The sequence below is a fragment of the Cladophialophora bantiana genome (assembly GCF_000835475.1).
Source record: "Cladophialophora bantiana CBS 173.52 unplaced genomic scaffold supercont1.10, whole genome shotgun sequence".
In the NCBI taxonomy this organism is placed as follows: Eukaryota; Fungi; Ascomycota; class Eurotiomycetes; order Chaetothyriales; family Herpotrichiellaceae; genus Cladophialophora; species Cladophialophora bantiana.
This window is the reverse complement of record NW_015971584.1, coordinates 454,876-477,160: the sequence shown is the minus strand read 5'-3', so window position 1 is coordinate 477,160 and position 22,285 is coordinate 454,876. Positions and strand designations below refer to the sequence as shown.

The 22,285-nt window shown below is 51.8% G+C and overlaps 9 protein-coding genes across 9 annotated transcripts; 5 read left to right on the top strand and 4 right to left on the bottom strand.

Annotated features, from left to right (window-relative positions):
* Window positions 1–1,178: 1,178 nt before the first annotated feature.
* On the top strand, window positions 1,179–2,640 carry Z519_07087 (uncharacterized protein; the record flags this gene model as incomplete). Its single annotated transcript, XM_016764822.1, has 2 exons — window positions 1,179–1,276; window positions 1,308–2,640. 2 exons carry the CDS (start codon window positions 1,179–1,181, stop codon window positions 2,638–2,640), a joined length of 1,431 nt encoding a protein of 476 aa, XP_016618772.1.
* Window positions 2,641–3,154: 514 nt separating this feature from the next.
* Z519_07086 (uncharacterized protein) lies at window positions 3,155–4,874 on the bottom strand (the record flags this gene model as incomplete). The annotated part of the gene is made up of 5 exons (XM_016764821.1): window positions 3,155–3,480; window positions 3,545–3,663; window positions 3,753–3,845; window positions 3,901–4,412; window positions 4,488–4,874. 5 exons carry the CDS (start codon window positions 4,872–4,874, stop codon window positions 3,155–3,157), a joined length of 1,437 nt encoding a protein of 478 aa, XP_016618771.1.
* Window positions 4,875–6,064: 1,190 nt separating this feature from the next.
* Window positions 6,065–7,977, bottom strand: Z519_07085 (uncharacterized protein; the record flags this gene model as incomplete). The annotated part of the gene is made up of 3 exons (XM_016764820.1): window positions 6,065–7,252; window positions 7,306–7,714; window positions 7,775–7,977. The coding sequence occupies 3 exons, from the start codon at window positions 7,975–7,977 to the stop codon at window positions 6,065–6,067; spliced, it is 1,800 nt and encodes a 599-aa protein (XP_016618770.1).
* Window positions 7,978–8,472: 495 nt separating this feature from the next.
* Z519_07084 (uncharacterized protein) lies at window positions 8,473–10,570 on the bottom strand (the record flags this gene model as incomplete). Its single annotated transcript, XM_016764819.1, has 6 exons — window positions 8,473–9,340; window positions 9,399–9,469; window positions 9,522–9,608; window positions 9,656–9,724; window positions 9,772–10,200; window positions 10,250–10,570. 6 exons carry the CDS (start codon window positions 10,568–10,570, stop codon window positions 8,473–8,475), a joined length of 1,845 nt encoding a protein of 614 aa, XP_016618769.1.
* A 998-nt stretch (window positions 10,571–11,568) lies between these two features.
* On the top strand, window positions 11,569–13,443 carry Z519_07083 (uncharacterized protein; the record flags this gene model as incomplete). Its single annotated transcript, XM_016764818.1, has 5 exons — window positions 11,569–11,796; window positions 11,858–12,220; window positions 12,322–12,408; window positions 12,466–12,551; window positions 12,603–13,443. 5 exons carry the CDS (start codon window positions 11,569–11,571, stop codon window positions 13,441–13,443), a joined length of 1,605 nt encoding a protein of 534 aa, XP_016618768.1.
* A 753-nt stretch (window positions 13,444–14,196) lies between these two features.
* On the top strand, window positions 14,197–16,319 carry Z519_07082 (uncharacterized protein; the record flags this gene model as incomplete). Its single annotated transcript, XM_016764817.1, has 6 exons — window positions 14,197–14,338; window positions 14,396–14,476; window positions 14,535–14,680; window positions 14,737–15,463; window positions 15,532–15,604; window positions 15,665–16,319. 6 exons carry the CDS (start codon window positions 14,197–14,199, stop codon window positions 16,317–16,319), a joined length of 1,824 nt encoding a protein of 607 aa, XP_016618767.1.
* A 509-nt stretch (window positions 16,320–16,828) lies between these two features.
* Window positions 16,829–18,014, top strand: Z519_07081 (uncharacterized protein; the record flags this gene model as incomplete). Its single annotated transcript, XM_016764816.1, has 5 exons — window positions 16,829–17,008; window positions 17,085–17,165; window positions 17,227–17,340; window positions 17,410–17,734; window positions 17,839–18,014. The coding sequence occupies 5 exons, from the start codon at window positions 16,829–16,831 to the stop codon at window positions 18,012–18,014; spliced, it is 876 nt and encodes a 291-aa protein (XP_016618766.1).
* Window positions 18,015–18,915: 901 nt separating this feature from the next.
* Z519_07080 (uncharacterized protein) lies at window positions 18,916–20,010 on the top strand (the record flags this gene model as incomplete). The annotated part of the gene is made up of 1 exon (XM_016764815.1): window positions 18,916–20,010. One exon carries the CDS (start codon window positions 18,916–18,918, stop codon window positions 20,008–20,010), a length of 1,095 nt encoding a protein of 364 aa, XP_016618765.1.
* A 1,268-nt stretch (window positions 20,011–21,278) lies between these two features.
* Window positions 21,279–21,893, bottom strand: Z519_07079 (uncharacterized protein; the record flags this gene model as incomplete). The annotated part of the gene is made up of 2 exons (XM_016764814.1): window positions 21,279–21,686; window positions 21,804–21,893. The coding sequence occupies 2 exons, from the start codon at window positions 21,891–21,893 to the stop codon at window positions 21,279–21,281; spliced, it is 498 nt and encodes a 165-aa protein (XP_016618764.1).
* Window positions 21,894–22,285: the final 392 nt, after the last annotated feature.

Here is a 22,285-nt window from a genome sequence, read left to right as displayed (position 1 = left end):
ATCGTCATCATCATCAGGTCTGCTCTCAAAATGCCAAAGTAGCGCAATAGTCGCCGAGAGGACCTGAGAGTAGTGCCACAGGAATCCACACGCGGGTCCTATCTGGCCATCAAGATCCGTTACAGAACCTGCCGAAGCCCATACAGCCGAGATTCGAAAATCCCCACCACTCCACCTCATCCACTAGAAATTCTGGAAATTCCCTGGTCGAAAGTCACCGAGCCCGGAGAGCTCAGAGTGCTCTGAGACAAGCTTGGCTATCGAGAATTTAGCTTTCAGTACCTTGCGAGGATCATTAAAAGGGTTTGGTCAACCTCCGGGGCGAAGATATGCACGAAATGGTGGTCACAGTTACGCCGCATTCGAGGTGGATGGTCAAGCGGCTGCCCTTGAGGACCGACCTAAAATAACTGTATAGTTCATAAAGAAAGCTCTCCAAGTCATGCCAACTGATGCCACTTTGCCGCGACATTTCGCATTGTCAGTACGAATCCCGCAGAAATAGATACGTGATCCAGCTCGACGCAGAATGGAAGACTCTTTGTCGCAGTTGCACCACAACAACGCTATAAGTAGGGATTTGCAGCAACGGATTCCAGAGTCACACACATCATCTGATCACAATAGACTCAGGCAGGCCTTTTCCTGGGTGTCTCTATAAACGAAGGATCAGGACTGGAGAGATAGTGCTAACGATGGCCGTCTCTCTTGAATCGACTCGAGAGCAGGAAAACGCTGGATAGTTATGTCACTCGCCTAGTACCTAGAAACAAAGCGAGAAACTGGAGGGTACCGGTAAATCACAAACCATCCACATGACTGATCTTTATACTAATTAGAGTTGATGTGAAGAGGCCGAAAAGCTACTAGGCTGGATTGCTCTAGGCTTGTTTGTGTAGACCAATCATAAAGCAGGACCTCGGGGTCTATTACTATCGGCGACCATAGATTCACCCTGAACAAGGGAGTTGACAGGTCACAAATATAAAAGAGGAAATCTCTGTAGCTTGTGTTCCGGCGGTGGTAGACAAACACCCAGAGAAAGAGACGGCGTCCTTAATCACCCAAGAACAAGACGAGTATGGATAGTGAGGTACTGCAGGGTTGCTGTGGGATTGGAAACACTCCTGCTGGGTCCTGGTAAGACCTCGCTTTGGAGAAAGTGTTAGTTTCAACTGATGAGCGGAAAGGAAAGGGGGTCAAGCGCCAGCACGAGGAGAATACAGTGCAAATTCTATCGCCTCAACTCACAATACCTCTTCCTTCCAGGACGAGTGTAAGTCAACAGCTTCTCAGTAGGACCATAGCCACGCTGGGACTAATCATGCTGAATGGCTAGCCTTGTTGGACCCTGAGAAGGATTTCCGAGATTCCACAGCCACTTCTGGCTTCGATAGACAGTCTACACTCACCGCTTCTTTAGTGTCCGTCTTCTATGGCAGTGTTTTCCCATCGCATCCCTTTGTCATCCCGGAGAAGCTGTATCAAAAGGATCCAAGTCTCTTGCCCGATCACTTGATCGCAGCAATGTGTATCCTTGGTTCATCACTCGTTCCGGCGCCCTTTGTTACGCGAGAGGTTGCAGACTCTTTCCAGGCCACGGCAGCTCAAGCCAGCTTAGCCCATGTTCCTGATGACGGGTTCAAGGTTCAGAGTCTGATCCTATTAGCGCTCTCGGAGTATGCAAATAACAACCGAGCTATTGCATGCAGCCGCCTAAACCTAGCTGTCGATCTGGCCCTGCTTACCGGTATGAACAGGATGCAAAGCGCTACAGCTCCCGACTTAGAAACGCCAGCCATCCTCGATGAAATGTGGAACCGAACGTGGTGGGAATTATATTTCATTGCGGGTTTGTTCTCTGCATCTGGAAGCACCAGTTCCTGGATGCGGATGTCGCTCGCACCCGTCGATCGCCCCCTGCCTGGCCACTGTCGAGAGTACATTGAATGTTTAGCATCAAAACATACACCACCAGAGCTACGGTTTTATCGACGTCTACCACCAAAGCGTCACTACTGGTCTACCTTCGCTTTCAGGGTTGCTTCGATACACCTCATGGGCAAAATCCTAGAGTGGCAGTCCCAGACAAGAGTGCTAAGTCCTCCACTGGCCAGCCAGGCAGTCCAGGAAATGAACCTTCTAGTAGACTGCATGAAACTAAGTGGCAATGAAGTGGTGAAATGCGATGGGAGAATCGACGAGCAGCTCTTTTCGACTTCAATGATTCTCCATTTGACCAGGATTCTCCTTGACTGGCCGGAAGCTGGAGATATCCTTCGGAAATTCCCTCACCTCACCGATATTGGTCCCGACTTCATGACGACGGCCTCCTGCCCCAATGAGGAGTCAATCTCGGCCGCCCATGGCATCATCAACCTGATTCCATTGGACCTAAAGCTCTATCGGCGAACACCCTGCTTTGGACTAGCACTCGGGATGGCCGCCATCTTGTATGGGGTCAGATATGCCCAGGCTTTGACAGCCACCCAGTCTCAAAACGCAAGGAGCGCGCTTCGCCTGGCGGTGAGCGCATTGAGGTATCTCGGAGAGGCTCACCAGTTGCCACTGATCCTTGCAATAAGAGTGGAGGAGCTGGCAACCAGGCATACTGGCGACGAGAGATATAAGATGATCTAACCAACACGGAGAGACGATTGAAATCTGACGAAAAACAAAAACAATGGGCAATTCAATGGGCTGCACCATCGGCTTTTAGCTGTTGCAGACTGGCACGTTTTTCTTGTTATTCATGAAGTTCTCCGTCGCGTCCCCTTGCTTCTCTGGCGGTTCCCCCCTACCCTATATCTTTTTCAGCTTGTGGTTTGAAGCACTCCCGAACGGCCCCCTGAGAAGGCATAGATAGAAGGGCCTCAATTACAACCTTGTTGCCGAGAAGGTTTTGCCTTGGTCGGCACCTCAACATCAAGTTGTGAGACCTTTTACAGACTCAAGATTCGCCACTGAGTATGCTAGAAAATGTATGTTGGGACTGGCTTGCACATATGATTTAACCAGCTCCTGATTCCTTTTAAGATCCAAGGATCGAAAGCGCCTTGTTTGTCTAGAACATTCCAATATATAATACAACGCCCGTTTCGCAAGTTCCCTTCAAAGGACCGTCTCTCCAATCTGAGAATTAGACGATATGCCACTACCGCTGTCTGATCATTCTAAAGACGGCAAAGGCACTCCCTGCTACCACCGAGACAATGACGATACCAATCGTCATAAATGCTTGATCGAAGAAGCCAACGGCCCTACCTTCGCCCTGCTTAATGGCTGGCAGCGCGGGCTGCAGCACCGCTCGGCTCCAGGACTCCAGCTCCTTGGTCGATCGAGAACGTATGGCATCCTGACTGATGATCGTCAATTCTGATGGATGAGCCAGTCGTGGCCGAGGAGAGCGAAACAGTGTCGGGGGGTACCGCGGGCTCGTGCTCGGTGCAATTGTCGGATGCTTGGGCGCGAAAGGGCCGACTTTTGTTGAAAAACACCGTCAGTACCAATTGCCTCGCTAGGGGGTGATCGGAATGGTACTTACCCAGCAGCTCAGCAGGGATATGATTTATACACGAAAGTCGTGCATCAATAAATCTCGCCGTGTAGTTTGCTTCAGTGGGCGTTGCAAAGACGTAGTTCGCTTCCAGGGCGGTTCCGAGGCTGACAATGCGAGATATCGTGTCAGCCAGTGCCATGCATTTGTTTGGAGCTGGAACGGAGTGCCAGAAGAATACAAATCCTATACATACCTGCTGCATAGGTCGATGGCATCATCCAAGCTCGTGATCCGACTGACAATGATCAGTCGGCCGTCTATCCTGCGTCCAAGGGGGGCTTTTGACCTAGGATCAATGTTCCATAAGCGCTGACCCTGGAGCCGGAATGGCCCGTGCTTACCGATCCTTGACTTCAACTATGCTGCCGTTCGAGCTTGAGACAACCACCCTTACGCCTTCGTTGCCCTCAAATTCCTTCAACGTTCTTGTGTGACCATCGGGCTGTCCCTTTGCTAGATGTGGTGATCTTGGAGGAGTCTCACTCAACAAGGGCGATGTTACCGCCTGGACAAGGTGATACAGAAAGTCGTCGGCGACAAACTCGTTTACGAGAATAACGTCGGGAGCATAGACGGAGCGGCCATTGAAGGACACTCTGGATGCACCAATTGCCCTGGCCGCTTCTGGAATCTTTGCAGTCCTATCCACAACCGCCACAACCTTGGGGGACGGGTTCGAATGCAGGCCGCCCGCTGCCGACACTTCCTCATCTCCAGACTGTGCCAAAACGTGACATTTGGCCAGGAAGTCCTCTGATGGTCTTGTGCTGCTGACGGCGAAAACATCCGCGTCGAGTGCGGAGGGTAAAATCTTGCGTAGCACACCAGAGACTTCTGTGAGCGTAGGAGGTAGCTGGACGCATTTGGAGTTAGAGAGGGGACTGAAATATGTTGACTGGAGACTTCTGCAGGAGGACAAAGAACATACCTCGACGACCACGCAGTTACCAGCCGAAAGAGCCGCAGTGAGAGCTGAGATGACAGAATAGAACAGGTTTTGCTTCGCAGGAATCACATAAACGATGCCAACGCTCGTCGTCGCCTCGAGGTTCTCCGCTGCCCTTTGAGCTTTGAGGTCTTTTTCCAGGTCAATGGAAGCATAGTGCGTGTGCAATTCTGAAATGGCGAGCGCGTACTCGAGATTGGTCTCGGACTCGCTAAAACCACTGTCCGCCAGGATCGCATCTTTGATGAGTTTCTCCGACGATCTCAACGCCGTGTGGAGAGAATGGAACAGTTTCTGGCGAAGTCGCGTCGACTGGGCTCTGCCCTCGATGCTGGATATCTCTATGCGAGAGAAAGAATCGCCTGCCATTTTGACGATCATTTTCACAGGAGACTGGTTAGTTACGTGAGATCTGCGTAGCTGTGCTCTCCCTCATGTTGAGTGAGATCCAAGCGGGAACGCTCTTGCCTCTGATGAACAATAATATCGTAGACATGACCAGCCAGCAGCAGTTCGGTCCGACAGTTACTTGCCCGAGTCGAGGCTCCCATGTCCCTGTTCCGAAGGGGGTTCCGCAGAAAGTGGGAAATCAGCCGATATGGGGTTGCCCGAGGCGCCCCGGAATGGGGGTGAAGTATGTATCCATCAGGCCATCAGGGCATGCCCGGGCGTGATCTCCCCATAGATAGCCGCTGCAAAGGTCGCCCGGACGCCTGGCTGCGGCGTCTCTAGCGGCACCGTCTGGCCCTGGCACGGATGGTGGATTTGGCTACTGCTCCAATTGTCGCAGATCTGGTGGTTACTGAGAAAAAAGAAAGCTGCGTTGCTGTCACTCTCGCTGCAAGCCTCCATTGTTGATTCACTTGCTCCTACTCTTCTTCCCAGAGAGCAAAATGAGCAGCACAGAGACGATTGTAGAACCTACCACGGTTCGGGAAACGCTCCGCGCGTACGATATCCACCAAACTGGAAACGACGAGACACTAGAGCCCCCTACAGAGCAGACACAGAATCAGCCGCATGAAGGACCTATCTCGCAACGCCGTTCAAATTGGCCATCGGACTGGCGACGAATACCTCCGTATCGGCCTTCGAGCCGCTCGCATCGAGTCTCTGACCGACCTGCTGGCCTCGACCGCGTCGAAGGTACAATGGTTATAGTCATGTTTGCGGGTGTTTGGACTTACGGAGTAAGCGAGAATCCTTGCACATCTTTTCACATCTTTTGAATACGAAGCTTAATCCAGAAGGGGGACGTAATGCTGACTTTTGGGGGGGTAATGCAGAATCTCAACCGATTATGGCGCGCGACAGTAGGGAAATGGGATAACAGTATCATGAGATATAAGATAGGGGGAGAGTGGTAGGAGGGAACATTTGGTTTAGTGGGTGAATATTGGTTATGTCATGAGTGTTCCAAGGTCATAACGGGCACCTAAAATGCTAGATTATGTCGGATTTGGCACAGCAGAGGTGATTGTTTGGCGGCTGGATCTAGGCCACACTTCTTCTATTTTGCTGCTGTTGTACCAGAATCATACGTCAACAGCAGTCTCCGTCTACTCTGAAGGTTGGCCTGCCGGAATCAAAGGCATCAATAGCCAATTCTCATGCTCTTGCCCAAAGTGAACATGATTCACGCCGCCGAAAGTCACTTCATCCCGATCTTCCTTCGAATTATGCTCGAACAAGCCTGCACCTTGCGTGTCGCCCGAGGATATCTCCAGCACCAGACGATCTCCAGGTGACACGACAACATTGGTCGGCCAAATCTCCACGTCCACCGAATACACCTGTCCAGGGGTAAGTGGTGCATGATCAGTAGACAGGTATTCGCGATGAGGATGCCATGGTTTGTGTCTCGGGCTTTTATCGTTGACATTTCGCAGACTGACACGGAGCCAGCCTTTGGTCACAGGCACGGGATCTCCAACAGTGCCGGTATATAGGATCTCTTTGCCTTGGGGATTCAAATGTCGGATCGTGATAAAGAGGTCAATGTCGCTCGGCTTGCTCGTCGAACCTTCCGTGGCAGTAACGGAGACATTCAAGTGTGCCATGAAGTGGCCTGTGAACTCGGTCTCCTGTTTGAACGGTTCGCTGGTAAACTGGATAAGATGTTGGTTCTTGAGATCTCCTAAGGCCTCATACGACAGCTTGCTCACGTCCCCAGCATAGGGAGACTCGATCAGATCTTGGCTAGGCGTCAAGTAGTAATGCGTATACTGCGTTCCGGGGATTGGCCAGTCTTTTGCATACCGCGTGGGATAGGCACTCTCGGCGGCGGCATTGTTGAAACCGACGTCGCCTATTCTGACTTTATACCCAACCTTTGGTTGCTTGTCGCATGACCACCCCAGAGGATCATGTCCCTTGAGAAAGGCGTCTAAGAAGCTCCGTTGCATGTCCACACATTCCTTGGTGTAGAATGGAAGGTCGTGACGACCAGTGATGAATCGGATGTACTTGTGCTTGGACCCTGCATTCAGGAACCCTTCAACATTGCCTCGGAGGTGGAGGAGGATGCCACCCCAGTTTCCAACGGAGAGCAAGGGCACCTCGATGTCCGACAGATTGTAGTCTTTGCTCGCATAGTACTCCTCATCGAGGAAGCGGTTCCTGACGTTGTCCACGTTCTGGTCATGGCAGTTGGCACGAAGTTCGTCCTCATCCAAACTACCTTCGATGGTATCTGGGCCCCAGTTTCGTACAGCCCTCCCAGGCCGTCCATATTGGTTGACGATGACCTAAACACGAAGAAGCATTAGCGACGAAAGCTCATAGAAGATCAAGCGCTCACCTGTCGATTCCACCAGAAATCAATGAATGTGTTTGACAAGATGCCGCCGTGACGACAACGGTCGCGGTAATAGTCGCTCATTCCCTCCCAGGGTATCATACAAGCAAGACCTCGAGGGCGCCGCGCTGCAACTCGCCACTGGCTACCGGCGTAGTAGCTAATCCCAAGGAGACCAACCTTTCCTGAAGACCACGGCTGAGAGGCCGCCCATTCAATCACGTCCACGAAACAAAGGCTCGTATCTCTGGACATTGTGTTGAGCACACCTGGTGATTGACCAAGACCAACCTCGTCGGCTCGTACAATTGCATATTCGTGTCGAGTCCAGTATCCAGGGTCAGGTGTCTCCCATGCCGAATGTGGCGAATGGTGTTCTTCCGGAACCTCTGCAAACGAAGCGGCGTGAAACCTAGATTCGATTGTGAGAAAACCAAGGCCCTGTTTATATACACAGAAGACGGCGACTCACACCGAGTAGTGGACGTCCTTGCCATAAGGGCCATACGTCACCAGGACAGGGAACTTTGCGCCTTCGGGCGCCTTCGGCCTGTATACATTGCAACGGACAATGCCGCGCCCGTCATTCAGCTGGATCGTAGCATTCTCTTCGTAGATATAGTCAAACGAGCTGGTGTCGACCTTGTGAAGGTCATCTCGCAGCGTATTCGGCATTTTGGCTGACTGCGTCTGAAGACTTTTGACCTGGAGTTGTTTTCGTATATAAGCAATATGAAAGGAGACCCTGCTCGTACAACACCAACTTGGTGCAAGCCTCGGTAGGTCTAAGGTACTATGTATTTAGAGTAAGGATGATGTCGATCTAGCATAGTTGCGAGAGTGAAAGCGATTGGGTAGACTTTCAGGACTCCCATGAGCCGGTTCAGGGTCGGTACCCCAACCCGCTCCACATCTCGTCGCCGGGTTCCCGACGGGGAAGTAAGTTCGCCTTGCTCGCCAGGTATACAGATGTTCGGAGCACCGAAAGAGACAACTTGATACTGTAATTGCTGCCGGTCCCAGAATGAGTCTTTCCGCAGCCGAAAAGAAGGGTTTCAAATTACTCCGTACCTTTGAGGGTTTCTATGACTGCCGTCCGAAGTAGCGTGCGACATATAATTAGCGCTTGAACTGAAAGTCCTCAGAAGCCGTTCTTGTTGTGATTGAGCTCTATTTCACCTCATTCAAGACACGGGCTAGCAGCTGCGCAATGTGCACTTTGTGTAGGAACAATATTCGTTCACCACGTGCAATCAAGGCCTGAGCCGATATAGAAGCTGAGCCAGCAGCCTCTTCAGTTGCTGCGCCGGTCCAAAGAACCAGCGTCGCGTAGTATATGGCATATGGAACATGAGGCGCTTCGAATGGCAAGCGTCGTGGTTCTGTGGTCGAGAAAGTTGACCGTGAAGAAATCTGTTGCGGATTTGCTGCCTCCGCCTTGTTCGATGAAGTCACGAATGCTCCTTCAACCGAGGAAAGCATATTTTCAGCATGCCATCGTGCGACCTTGTAATGTCTGCTTTGTGTCCATCCGTGAATCTCTCGCGCAGCCAAGCTCTTCTTTGGATCCCGTGCTGCAGAATTAGGTACAGAGTGGGCGAAGCTTTGTAGAATAGCGAGGTTTGTGTGAAGCATGATGTTCATCATGTGGTAGACCACAAGGTGTGAAGGCTCCGGGCCCTCACCAAGTGAGTGTAACCAGGAGTCACAAGCTAGTTCCACAAAATCGCTCTTGCCCAGAGTCAGACTTTCGATAACGATGTTATCAACGCCATAACTGTTCTGGCGGGGATATTTTGCATGCCATAGGAAAGTAAACAAGTATGACAAACTTGCTAGGCTGAATTTTTTGTGTAGTTCAGGTTCGGTTGGAGAACCTCCACGAGTGAGGTCTACCACCAGGCGTTGCAGCCGGCGTACTTGGCTCCCGGGAGGAGGTGACGCAGCAAAAGAATCTGGATGGTGCCACGGTAAGGATGGTGGGCACTGCATGATTATGACCCGGTAACCTTCGAGTATGTATAGAGTTTCAAGAAGACTTCCGAGCAGTTAGTGCGTATCCTGTGCATTTCGTGAGGGTTGCGGACTGTCCTCACCGGACGCTATCATCTTCCCTTCTCTCGTTCATCTCAGATGCTTTACATGCTTGGCTATACTCTTGCACTGACTATGAAATGTGTCAGTCATCTGATTGGAAAATAACATATTTCATAACACACATGTATCAAGTTTCCATGGAAAGCTTCCACGAACTCATAGCTTCTTTTGTCACCGCTACAGAGGCCGTATAATTCGAGAAGGATAAACTTTCTCTGCATCAGTAGACGTCTTAGCAATCTCATCTCCGACTTACTGTTTTCACGGTAACGAGTTTGTCCTCCAGAGTCGAGGAAAGTTCGTCGAGGACATTCTTCATGTTGAACTGAATAAGGATTAGATGTCTGTGGATTTTCTGAGAAAGGCACTTACAGATGCCAGCAAAAGCCTTCGGGCATCATTGTACATCGACTTAGCAACTTCGGCACTGCCAGGAACGGTACAAAACAGGCCTCCAGTGGCTGCCATTGCAAGGGTGTACTCCGCTCGGCCCTTCCAATTCACAGCAGGGTTTTTGAATAGGGAGAAGGTCTCAGGTATGTGTCTCTGAAAGATTTTCAGAAATACTCTGACAATGTCTTTGTTGTGGTCGTTCAAATTCGGCGGAGCTGAGTACCACATCTTTCTAGCTTTGTTGAATGCGGGTGAAGGTGCTCTGGATTTGCGGTCAAAGTACTCTTGCATCACCGCAGTCAGGCTTTGCATAGAAGATGGCAGTACATGGTCCAGCAGTGGCGAATTTGAGTCGAAGAAATTTTCATTCCAAGCGAAATCTGACCCATCGAACCAGAACTGAGAATTCTGAACGAATTAGCATGCGAGTCAATCTACCGGAAACACAAGACCAAACCACTGAAGGCATTTGCCAGAACTCATTCACTCCGCTTGGATCCGGGAACGGGTAAAGGAGATTTTCGTGAGGGATGGACATGTCTGGCACTTCGCTGTTCATGCTGTCGTAGGCCGGGATCGCTGGATGTCCTTGAAATGGCAGTGGAAGTGCACCTGAATCAGCGTTCGGCATAGACCCCATGCTAGCATCAAGGGATGTCTCAAGTCCCATGCCATCGTTCAGAGCAGCACCATTGCTCTGGTCTGACTGTGGCATCCTCAAGGGAAGCGAGTCCGATGGGCCTTCATCGTCAACGTGGTTGTCAAATGCATCCACCATCTGGTCCGGATAGGCTCCAGTAGATCCGTCCGTGTGTGATGATCTACTAGGTGCCCTGGAAGAGGCTGCTGCCGCCCCGTAGTGGCAGATAGATGCTGTCGATTGGCATGGAGCGCATGGTTCGTTCCCATCACAACGCATTTTCCGTTTCCGGCAGCTATTGCAAGCAATGCGGACCCGTTTACGTGCTGAACCCTCCCTGCCTGAATCTCCATTGCAATAGTCCGCAGGTGCAGCGGGACACTTTTTGACATGGACGGCTTTCACATCAGAGCGTTGAAAAGACCTCCGACAATATGGGCACGTGAATGGCTTCTCCTTTGTGTCTGGAATCAAGGGCCCGAGTCAACATTGTGCAACCACAACAATAACATTGTATGCATACGAGTTCGGCGATGCCTTGCAAGGTGCTCTGACCTGGCAAAGCACCGAGAGCAGATATCACACTACCATTCTAGTCAGTTTTCCGAGTGAGGCATCGGAATGCGCGCGACGACGGAACGTGCAACGCCTGACACTCTGCACATTTCAGATTCCGTTGCAGGCAAGGACGCACCTTCTTATCCTGTCGGGTCATTCCTGGGGACGTGATGCTGATATTGGCCATGACCACAAGTTCGGCCGACCTCTTACGGATTGGAGTCGCTTGCAAGTGATAGGTGTGGAACCTGGGGAACTCCTGAAATCCGGGGTCTCTGGAGGTTTTCAAGAAAAGGGGAGCGTGGGTGAGTGGGTGCGGACAGTTCCTCGGCCCAAAGTGGTTTAAAGCAGCATCGAAAAAAGGATCGTATTAGGCTAGGTCGTATTATGTCTTGGCACATCTGGAAAGGGCAGCATCTGTTCGTGATCCTTCTTGTCCTTGACACCAGGGCGAGATGATCAGCTGCCTCACTCACATTGTTCATTGCAACACACCTCTCATTCACTTAAAGTGTATCCCCCATCCTGATATCTCTAACCTCGGTCGTCCTGGTTACTTCAGGCCACTCCTACCCACCATGGCCACAGAACAACTCAAAGCAGGTCCAGAGGTGAGGTTTTCTAGCTCACGGCAATGGCCAGGCGAGCGCCATCCGACTCGATGGGATGTGCACGATGCGAACGAAAGTCCCGCAATCACGTTCCTGGACCGTTTTCGGGCTGCACTGCTGCACACTGAGGGTGCTGAGGACGATGCCTCGCACGACGTCGACTCAGTGATAGACAGCTCGGAGAACATGGACGAGGTAAGCGCTGAAACGATGCCCTACCGTCACAAGTACTTTCCCTGAGTCGCAGAAAAAATAGACCTCGATCAGAGAGTATACATATCCCGTGGTCATGCTGTCCGAAGTTCCAATTATCCTACCAGAAGAGGAAATGGCGCAACTGCAACAGTTGTTCTTTGCCTCATTCAATCACATCTTTATAAACGCTGTTGATGTTGCAAACTGGCCTTCAAATCCACTTCCTCCGTATCTTCAGTATGCGCTTGCATGTCTGGGGGCTGCGGCACCAGCTCAGGCGTCAAATACGGGTACCTATACCGTCGCAAACGGGACTGATCCAGCCGATGTCGCGGCAGGCTTGTTTATTGCAGGTGCCAGATTGTGGTCGGTTATGCTAGAAGTCGACAACCGCGAAGCTCGAATGTTAGAGGCAGTGATTGCAGTAAGGGCCACCCTATTTTCATTCTCTTCTAAACGTGAGCAATACCACAGGCGTCGTTCCCTCGGGCTAACATCATTTAACTAATTACCTACCTATTTTAGGCCTCGCTCTTGATCACTTATGGCGTCTTGTCCACGGACCGGGCATATTGGAGGATGTCATCTGTTCTCCTTTGCAATGTTGTTACTGTGAGGCGTTATGAGACCCCAATCTTTTGGTGTACCATCGGCGCTGACAGACTGCAGATCTCCAGGCGGCTGCACCTTCCTGAAGGCTGTTCAGCGCTGTATACCTCTTCGGAACTGCCCGAGAAAGATGTCACCATAAAAAGGTAGAGTTGAGGACGAGCGAGTCGGACAGACTGGCAACTAATTGCATACAGTTCTCTTATGAGCTATCTGCTACTGCTCGATACTATTCACGCTGTCCATTATGGGCTAGCACCCCACTTTTCGAGGACCGAACTCTTCATCAGAATGCCCTCGTCGAATCACCAATTCCGCACTCTGTATAACTCTCTCACACACGGCTATGCTTTGCCGCAAGATGTTCGAAGTCGAGAAGACAGCCTCCTGCTTCTCACCGTGCTCCTGAGCGACACCATTTATACACAGCGATGTCATTTCTCGATGCCCTTCTTTACGGATTGCCAGGTCGACGTTGCTGATAAGTCGTCAAGCAACCGTATGCCACTACGAAACCCTTACGTTCCACTGACCTCCCAGTCCGAATATTCTCGTTTAAGCGCTGACTTGCTAGCTGCCCTTTGTCGATGGGAGCAGCATTTCCAACGCCACGTTGGCACCGATGTCCTCGCTTTCTTCTACTTTGTCAAACTCCAGCTGATGTGCCCCGAACTCGGAAAGCTTCCTCGCTTGGCCGGGTACGGAACAGCCTCAAGTTTCAGGGAAAGTCAACGCAATCCCTCACCATACGTGGAACAAATCGACATTCCAGACAAAGCAATGGAACTAGCGTGGCTTGTCCTCGACCACTGTGACGGACATTCACAAGCTCCAGAGCGAAGATTGGCCGTCTGGCTCCCAGTCATCTTATTCCTCTCAGCGTTAGTGGCGTGGCAGAAGTTGCACTCGCGACCAATCGCGGGTCTGAAATACGGCAGCTTGAAGGTCCTCGGCATGTACAGGGACGAGATCGCAAAGCTGCCATGGCCATGTTGCGTGGAGATGACGAACACCCTTGACAGGCTCATGAAAAGATGATTCAATCTGGAGGCCCAATTTGTTCCCTAACTGGGGATGAAGCAGAACGAATTCTTATGCGGCTCTCTGATGTTGTCTAGGGCCTACACATGAACCGCCAGTATCACGGCGAGTTGAATCATCTGATAGACTGCATGAATATTTCAGGCGCTTTCTGCCCAGATATCTGTTACGGCCAAATGGATATGGTCCGGGCATGACCGTCAGGTCAAACCCCAGCAAAAGCAGCATCGACTACGAGTCAAGTGGAATGGGGTTCCGGAGCCTGTGCCTCCTGACCCCATGATATCCGTGGAACTACCCCATTTCCTACCAGCAATGTCACCCGTACCTCACATGAAGGAAGCGGCTAGTCCGCCTCGTCACAACAAGCGGGGATCAACTCATACTACCCCACTAGATCTCAATCGCACCACGCGGTGGAATTGGAAGTCAAGACCGCAGTCCTACAAAATTTATGGTTTCACTACTTAAAGTTTGGGGTAGAGGGGTGCCTCGGCACCGTCAGACCACTTAGCTCAAGAAACACAGATTTCTACTGGTGTCCATCATCGCAAACGCTCAGCCCATACTGGCAGCGAAAGCCATGGGGTAGACCCAGACTTGGCCTCTTCATTGGGGTGGATCTTATTTGCAGCCGTTTATCAAAAACATGCTTCGAGGCAGGATATAAACCTCCCCGACCAGAGCCTGCCATTGGCCTTGAAATAAACATCAACCTGTAAACACTCGCATCGAGGATATCACCACAATATGTCTGAAACGAACGGGATCAACGATAAAGGCTTCAATGGAACGCATGCGAACGAGTCTGCTGCTGATGTCCACACGGATTATCTGATTGTCGGCACTGGTCCGGCTGGAGCTTCGCTAGCATGCTTTCTCGCACAACATGGTAGGTGCAATCGCCCATATGTCCCCCGTGGTCGTTAACCTCATTGCGACCTGTTAGGCTTAACTGGCTTAATCGTGAGCCAAGATCCCAGCAATGCCGACACACCACGAGCTCACATCACCAATATGGCAGCAATAGGTAAGATAGTCGCGATTCAGACTTGAAACTGTAAACCACGCTCTAACCGTAGATCAAGACTGTCTCCGAGACATTGGAGTCGACAAGGAATGTTACAAAGTGGGAACGGCGGGAGACACGATGATCCATACGCGGTGGTCAAATAGTATGGCCGGAGAAGAGTATGCACGTATATATTCCTGGGGTAATGATCCAAAGCGAAAGGTGGGCATCCGGTGCGGTATCAGGCCATCAATAACAGTCCTAATCGTGCTTTTAAGGGTGATTATGAGCTTGCCAGCCCTTCAGATCCGCTGGACCTGCCTCAAACGCTGCTCGAGCCAATACTCATACGGCACGCGACATTGAACGGGTTTAGATGCAGATGGGACACCAAATTTGTCTCGTTTGTGCAAGAACCCGACAGCAAGGGTGTCATAACCACTCTCCACGACAAGGTGACCGGCCAAGACTATCGGGTCCGGTCGAGGTATCTGTTTGGCGCAGATGGGGCGCGCAGCCCGATCATGAGGCAACTCGAGATTCCGATGATCAAGCGCCCAGACCAAGGGTATGCCATCAATATTCTAATGGAAGCAGATATGGCACACCTCATGGAGAACCGTATGGGCAATCTGCATTGGCTCTTGACACCGGACAAGGAACACCCAGATTACGCCTGGATCGGGTGCATTCGAATGGTGAAGCCCTGGTACGAATGGCTGTGTATTATTTTCCCCGCGTTCGGCGCCGAGAGAAAAGAGCGAAGCCCTGCAGAGTATATCAAACGCGTGCACGAGTTTATCGGCGACGACACTGTCGAGGTCAAGATCAAGAGCATTTCGACCTGGATGATCAACGAGACGGCGGCTGAGACGTATTCAAAAGGAAACGTCTATTGCTTGGGCGACGCTGTGCATCGACATCCACCAAATCATGGACTTGGGTCCAACACCTGCATCCAAGACGCGCACAACCTGGCATGGAAGATCGCATTCGTCGACAAAGGTGGGCAGCCTTCGAACTTCGCACGCGCGTGCCCTGTGTGCCTTCATGTGCTGACTTTATTGCGGCAGGAATTGCTGGAGACGAACTGCTAGACAGTTATAGCATTGAACGCCAACCCGTCGGTCTCGATGTCGTCACGCAGTAAGTTTTGCCTCGTACGACAGCATCTGCGGCCGCTGAGCTGACATTTTTCGTGTCAAGGGCAAACACATCGCTTCGCAACCACAAAAAGATCTGGGAAGTGCTAGGCAACATGGAACCGACAGTTGCCGCGCGAGTAGAAGCATTCAACATCCTAAAAGAAGACTCGGAACGAGGCCGCAAGCGCCGCGCCGACCTCCAGGCTGCCCTCCGCCTGATCAACCGTGAGGAACACGGGCTGGGTATCGAGATGAACCAGCGGTACACATCGTCGGCGGTGCACAAATCTGACCAAGGACCCCAGCCCACCTTCGACTCCGATCCACTAGAGCACTATCATCCGACTACATACCCCGGCGCACGCGTACCGCACGTCTGGCTCAGCAGGACCGTCCCCTCGAAAGCTATATCGACGTACGATCTCGCTGGGAAGGCCCACTTCACCCTGTTCACAGGGATCGGCGGAGACGGCTGGCGGGCCGCGGCCAAAAAGGTCTCGAGCGAACTTGGCGTGCCGTTTGAAGTGTACTCAATTGGATTTCGGCAGGAGTATGAGGATCGGTACCTCGACTGGGCGAAGATCAGAGACGTCGCCGACTCAGGTTGTGTGGTGGTCAGGCCGGATTTTTTCGTCGCTTGGAGGAGTCAGGAATGGGAGAGTGATAGTCCCGAGAAGTTGTTGGCCGTCATGAAATCTGTGCTGTCGCGCAGTTAAGCAGGCCTTACAAGGAGTGTCATTTGTCTGGTCAAGTCAAGTTACCATACTTGATTCATTCCCTCTGGGTGTTCCGCTTTGATTCGGAAGAGGTGTCCACTTTAGGAAGGAGTGTCCGCCTTTAATAATAGATTCGCATCCCTTCCCCCGTCTTCATTCTCTATTCTCTGTCCTCAACTAACAACCCGACCAACGACACGTACTCAGGGTAAATAAATAGGCTGCTCGGGTCTGGAAATGGAAACGAACTTTGAAGAGGTCGAGATTCGCCGCTGAGTATTAGACACAGGCGGGGCTGAAGAAAATACGGGGCACATCAGCGGCGCGGCATTATTTGGTGGGCCGGCTGCAGCTGATGTTCCACCATCCAAAGCCTTACAAGGAGGTCAAGCCGAAGCATGATTTCATATGACCCTCAACGTCGTGCCGCCGATACTTGTATGGGAACTGACTGAACCATCCCAAGCCGATCTCCTCAAACGCCAGACTGAGCTGTCAATCACCACAGTATGGGGCCATTCTCGAGACTGATTTGCTTTGAATCGGAGGTGCGTAGCGGACCGAAGTATTTCGCAGACTTGGGCGTCGAGGGCTCCGCGATCCCAGAGCCAGGAACTTCTATTCAAGCTTACTCTTCGTTCGACGATCTCCTTCAAGGCAAAGACCAAGTGACGGCAACCGTGGGCAAGGTATAAGTCTCTCGGCCCTGTGCGAATCGTTTTTCCAATTCATGCAATACCGTGCTGACTAGCTGGAGGAGTATAGCTCCTCTCACCCCTTCCAAGGAAAGACCTACCCATATATTCCGTTGGACTGAACTACAGAAGCCATGCGAAGGAAGCAAAGGTGCAGTTCCTAGATATTTGGACTCTGGCAGACGATAGCTGACTTGGGACTCCATGTCCAGCTCAATGTTCCCGTCAACCCACCGGTATGGACAAAGCCTGCAGCGGCATTAGCTGCTCCGGAAGAGGACATCCACATGAGCAGATATTGTGCTTCTAATTTCCCAGATTGGGAGGTGAGTTCTCTATCGTCAATATAGGGTAACTGTCAAAGAAGATTGACCGAGAGCATTCTCTGCTGGCAGGGAGAACTAGTTTTTGTCACATCTAAAGAATGCCGCGACATCTCTCCGGAAGAAGCAGAGTCCTACATTCTAGGCTACACCATCGGCAATGATCTGTCGTGCCGAGTGTTTCAACTACCCGCCCAGAACGGAGGTCAGTTTTTCTATGCAAAGGCGTTTGACAAGTTTGCGCCGATCGGTCCCGTTCTCATCAGCCCGGAGATCTTCCAGCAGAACAAGGAAGTGAAGATAGTCACAAAGATCAACGGAGAGGTCATGCAGGACGGGGATATCAAGAAGGACATGGTGTTCTCGCCCGCACAGGTTTTGAGTTTCATGAGTCAAAGTGAGTGCCACCATCAGCCAGAGAAGAACGAAGATGCTGCCCTTTTAACGAGGTCTTCCCTCCCGACAGGTATTATCAGTGGACTAATCGCTCTCAAATGGCAGGCACAACCATCCCAGCGTACACGGCAGTCATGACCGGGACCCCTGCCGGGGTCGGCGCCTTCAAGACACCGAGGCGGTTCCTAAATCATGAGGACGTTGTAGATATCCAAGTCACAGGCATCGGAGTGCTGAGGAACAGAATCCTCTTCCCGGAAGGAAGGCAAGCCGTATTGTGAGTCAATGTGAGATACCATGAGCCCCCCTTGCCCCGAATCTGCCAGTGTTTGACGACACAATATGCTGATCAGCCCTCTTGTTGTCTCCAGGTTGACATTCATACGCGTGTTCTTCTCAATGGTTTATCACTCACTGAGTAGATTTTGGTGAGAAGGACAGGAGGACTCCCTGGTACGAAATGCCCGATCGGGGATGGAGAGGGCTAGGGTTGGACTTTGGTTATCTGACAATTCTGTGATGGTGGAATCAAGATAGAGTAGACATCGATTTTTCGCTTAGATCTACCCTTGGTGACTCAATTTCCTGGTGAAAATTCTGAAATGTCTCGCAACGTTGGTCTCTGTGTGCGTGGTCAACGTGCCCCGTATTTTGGCAGCCTTGCGGGCACGGTTTGCAGCGAGGCCATTCAGCGGGGCCCCTGCCGAGGCTCATCTGGCAGGCTGGTGCCATGTCCGCGCGACAAAGCCTCACGGACGAACATCATGCCGCTCCAACGACTGGAGAAGTCTCGACGGACTTGAATGGCGCCCATTCCCTCCCGCATGGCTATTGTCAAATAACAGTTGGATGAGCATAGGGTAGAGCTTGCAGGTGGAAATCCTTCTCCGGCACGGGCTGATGGTCTGTTCCGGCCATCCAATGCGGGACGATGCGGGACGGAACACCCATTTCCCGTCTTCAACGCCGTGTCTACGGCAGGACTCAGAAATCCTGGGATAGAGGCGGCGTTGACCTCTCCCCGACCGCCTATCATGAGTTGACGTATGTATGCATGTGCATGTCAGCTGGAGGAACATGGCCATATATTATGAGAAGAGCAGATGTGAGGGGGAAGCTGTTGGACAATACTTCGTGCGCTTTCCAATCTTTAACGACCTTCGCTAGCCAGCCAGCCAAAGCATGGTCAACGCCCTCGACGTACTTTCGTACCTCCCTCGATTCCTCCGTGAACGCATCACGCCCAAAATGCCCATCCCCGACGTGAAGAATGACCCGTCCAAGGTCCAGCTTGCCCGCCTGGGCCACGTCTACTTTGAGCACCCGGACCTCAACAAGTTCGCCAAGTTCGCCAAGGACTTTGGTTTCGTCGAGGAGAAGAGGGACGGGAATACCATCTATTTCCGCGGCTACGGCAGAGACCCGTACATCTATGTCGCGACCAAGTCCAAGACCGGGAAGCCCAAGTTCATGGGCCCGGCCTTTGTCGCCAGGGACCAAAAGGAGTTTGACAAGGCCGCAAAACTGCCTGGCGCGACGGCGAAAAGTCTCGACAAGGCGCCTGGTGGCGGCCAGCTGGTCACCATTGCGCGCCCGAATGGCACGTTCATGCACGTCGTCTACGGCCAGCAGGAGCGAGACATTGAAGAGAACAAGGGCGAACCCACGGCGACGCACGACTCGCAGGGACCGTTCAACACGCCCTTTGAGAAGAGACGGCTCGGGCAATTCCAACGGTACCATGAAGGGCCAGCCCTGATCCACAAGCTGGGCCACTTCGGGTACGTGTGCAGGGAGTTCGACGAGGAGCTGGACTTTTACACGTCCAACTTCAACCTCGTGCACTCGGACATCCTGTGGCACCCGCAGTTCTCCAACATCGACGTGCTGACCTTCATGCACCTCGACCTGGGCCAAGAGTGGAGCGACCACCACATCATGTTCCTGCAGCGCGCTCCCCCCGAGGTCAAGGAGACGTACGTCCACCACAGCTCGTACGAGGTGGCCGACTTCGACACCCAGCTGCTCGGCCACGAGTGGCTGGCCAAGAACAAGTGGAAGAGCGTCTGGGGCGTCGGCCGGCACATCCTGGGCAGCCAGATCTTCGACTACTGGCAGGACAGCAGTGGGTTCAAGATCGAGCACTACGCCGACGGCGACGTCGTGAACGAAGACTCGCCCACCAGGAGGGAAGTGGCAGGCCCGATCTCCGTCTGGGGCCCAGAGTTACCCAAGGACTTTGGGGCAGATGGCACGAAGCTGGTGGTGCCTTCTTGATTGATGATTCATGATAAAGGAGGTGTCTGATTTGGTGCATGTATTTTCTGGAATACTGGGCAAGAAAACTGTGGATATTAATATATATAAATGTATAAGGATAACCGGATTTATCGACCGCGTCTGCCATGAATATTTTCTCCTACGAGAGATACCTGCTTCAGCGCCGCGAGGACGTTGTTAAGGCGGTAGCAAATGAACGCCCGGACTGCCGCTCACTCACGACCGAAACCAGTTCGTATTGAGGGTAAATCTAGAAGACCTCCGAAAGGGAGAACGCTAATATGTAGATAATGACGTTTTCTTGGCCGGGGGAATCACGGTTGTGGTTGACGACTTTATGACCGGTGAGAGACTGCTGAGGGCAGGGCATTTCTGATTCGACGAGCTTGTAGGTCGTGCCAGGCCTCAGCCTCGCTATGTGCGCGCTGTTTGGTTGGACCTGGTGATCTATATCCGCGCTGAGAAGCTGATTTCAAGCAGTCTGTTGTATCTCAATTCCTCCACTTGCGCAGAGATATATATTGGCAGTGACGGCAGCGATCTACAGCCCGCGAAAGGCCATCCATGTTACCAAATAGGGCTTGTTCCAAAACTGCACTTCGACAAGTGGAACCACATCCCGCCGACGCTCTTGGGGGCGAATCTGAACTACTGCTGGTGACAGACTTGGAATCTTTCTCTTAAACTCACGTCTCGCGTATTCCCGTCGAACGACGAGCTCTTGATTTTTTTCGTAAAGTGGATGCAGAAATGTCTTTTGCCTTCCCTTTGAGCGTACGAAGAATTAAAAGGGTTGGATCCGTCTTCTTGTATCGTCGCGAGCGTCTCATAGGTGCAGTGTCTTGAGAAGGATAGCAAGATCTCTGTCCCCCCTCTCTTCTCTTCTCCCTCCCTTTTCGAATCGGTCACTGTAACGCAGGAAAGCGCTCAGTTCGAAGCGCACTGAGTTGCAGCAATCTTCAACAGCTTCAACAGCAGATTATTTCACAAGCTGAAAGTAAAAACAAGTGGCGCGGTCTGACATGAGTAGCGTGATCCAAGTGATTCACTATTAGATGGTGGCCTTCGTTTAGAATAAATATTTTGTATACCTCTGTGAATAGTGGATCTCAGTTATTCATCCCATAACGTTGGCTGCATTTAATACAACAGCCACTTCGTCGTCGTCGAGCTCTCTTTCGCTGCGTAATTTACAGCCCGTTTTTCTGTGAAGCAGGAGCTTGGAACAGGTAGCCTGGTCGGTCAAGGCCGGCGGGCCTAGTATATCATATGCAGTCGTCACATCCGTCTTTAGTGCTTTTTTGCTCTGGTTTGACATTGACATTCGACTTAGGTTCAGCTTCGCCTTTCTCAGACCGGTCGTGCTGGGAGCTCCCCTTTTGCAAGCTCCGATCAATATGCCCAAGATCTCTGCCGGGCTCGATAATATTTCGAACTCGATTCTTCAGTTCCTTGGTCTCTGGAAATCCGCCTTCGGTCTTGCGGTCCCAGATCACTGTATCAGTCACCCGCATCACCGGCTCCGCTGATCCTTCCGAAGCAGCAGTTGCACGCGAAGAATTGTCGACGGTATGGCTCGTCGTAACTGTGACTGTGAATATGCCCCCAGCCACCGGAATTAAAGCAATCTCGCCGATGCCGGTGCTGAAAGTCTGGAGTAATTCCTGGGCGTACTACATGAGCATTGTCAGCAGGCAAGAAGAAAGGAATAGAGGATGATATCGTGCTCCGGAAAGATCTCCTTTCAAATAGCACATCCGAGTAACAGCATCAAGTATTGATGTACTCACATAAGCCGCCCGCAGATTCCATTTACACTGCGTACAGAATGCTATTGCGATACGCGGCACTTTTACCGTTGAGGAAGCCTCGCTTGCCATATTTTGCCGTTGGTGGAAAGCCCAGCGGAACGTACACCGGGGTTCTTGGCTCTGTTCTGGGGGGTTGAAGTTTATGCAGAGATCAGGGGCTGAATGTTGCAGATTTCTGCGGGACACGCCGATTTCAGTATGGCCTCTGAGTCACGTTTGCTCGTAACAATACGATGGGAAGGCCGCATGCGGTGGCTGGCTGGCTAAAAATGTCGTGGTGTGAGATGAATTGGTGCCGGGCTTGGTGGAAATGCACACCAGAGAAAGATCAATTGGGCGACGTGATAGGCAGCTGATGGTACCTCGCGCATGTTACCGGGGTATGGAGCAAGTATGGAGTACCGCATGTTCCGCGGTCGTGCTCGGTATTACTCGTACAATTAGGGGTTCCATACCAGGCC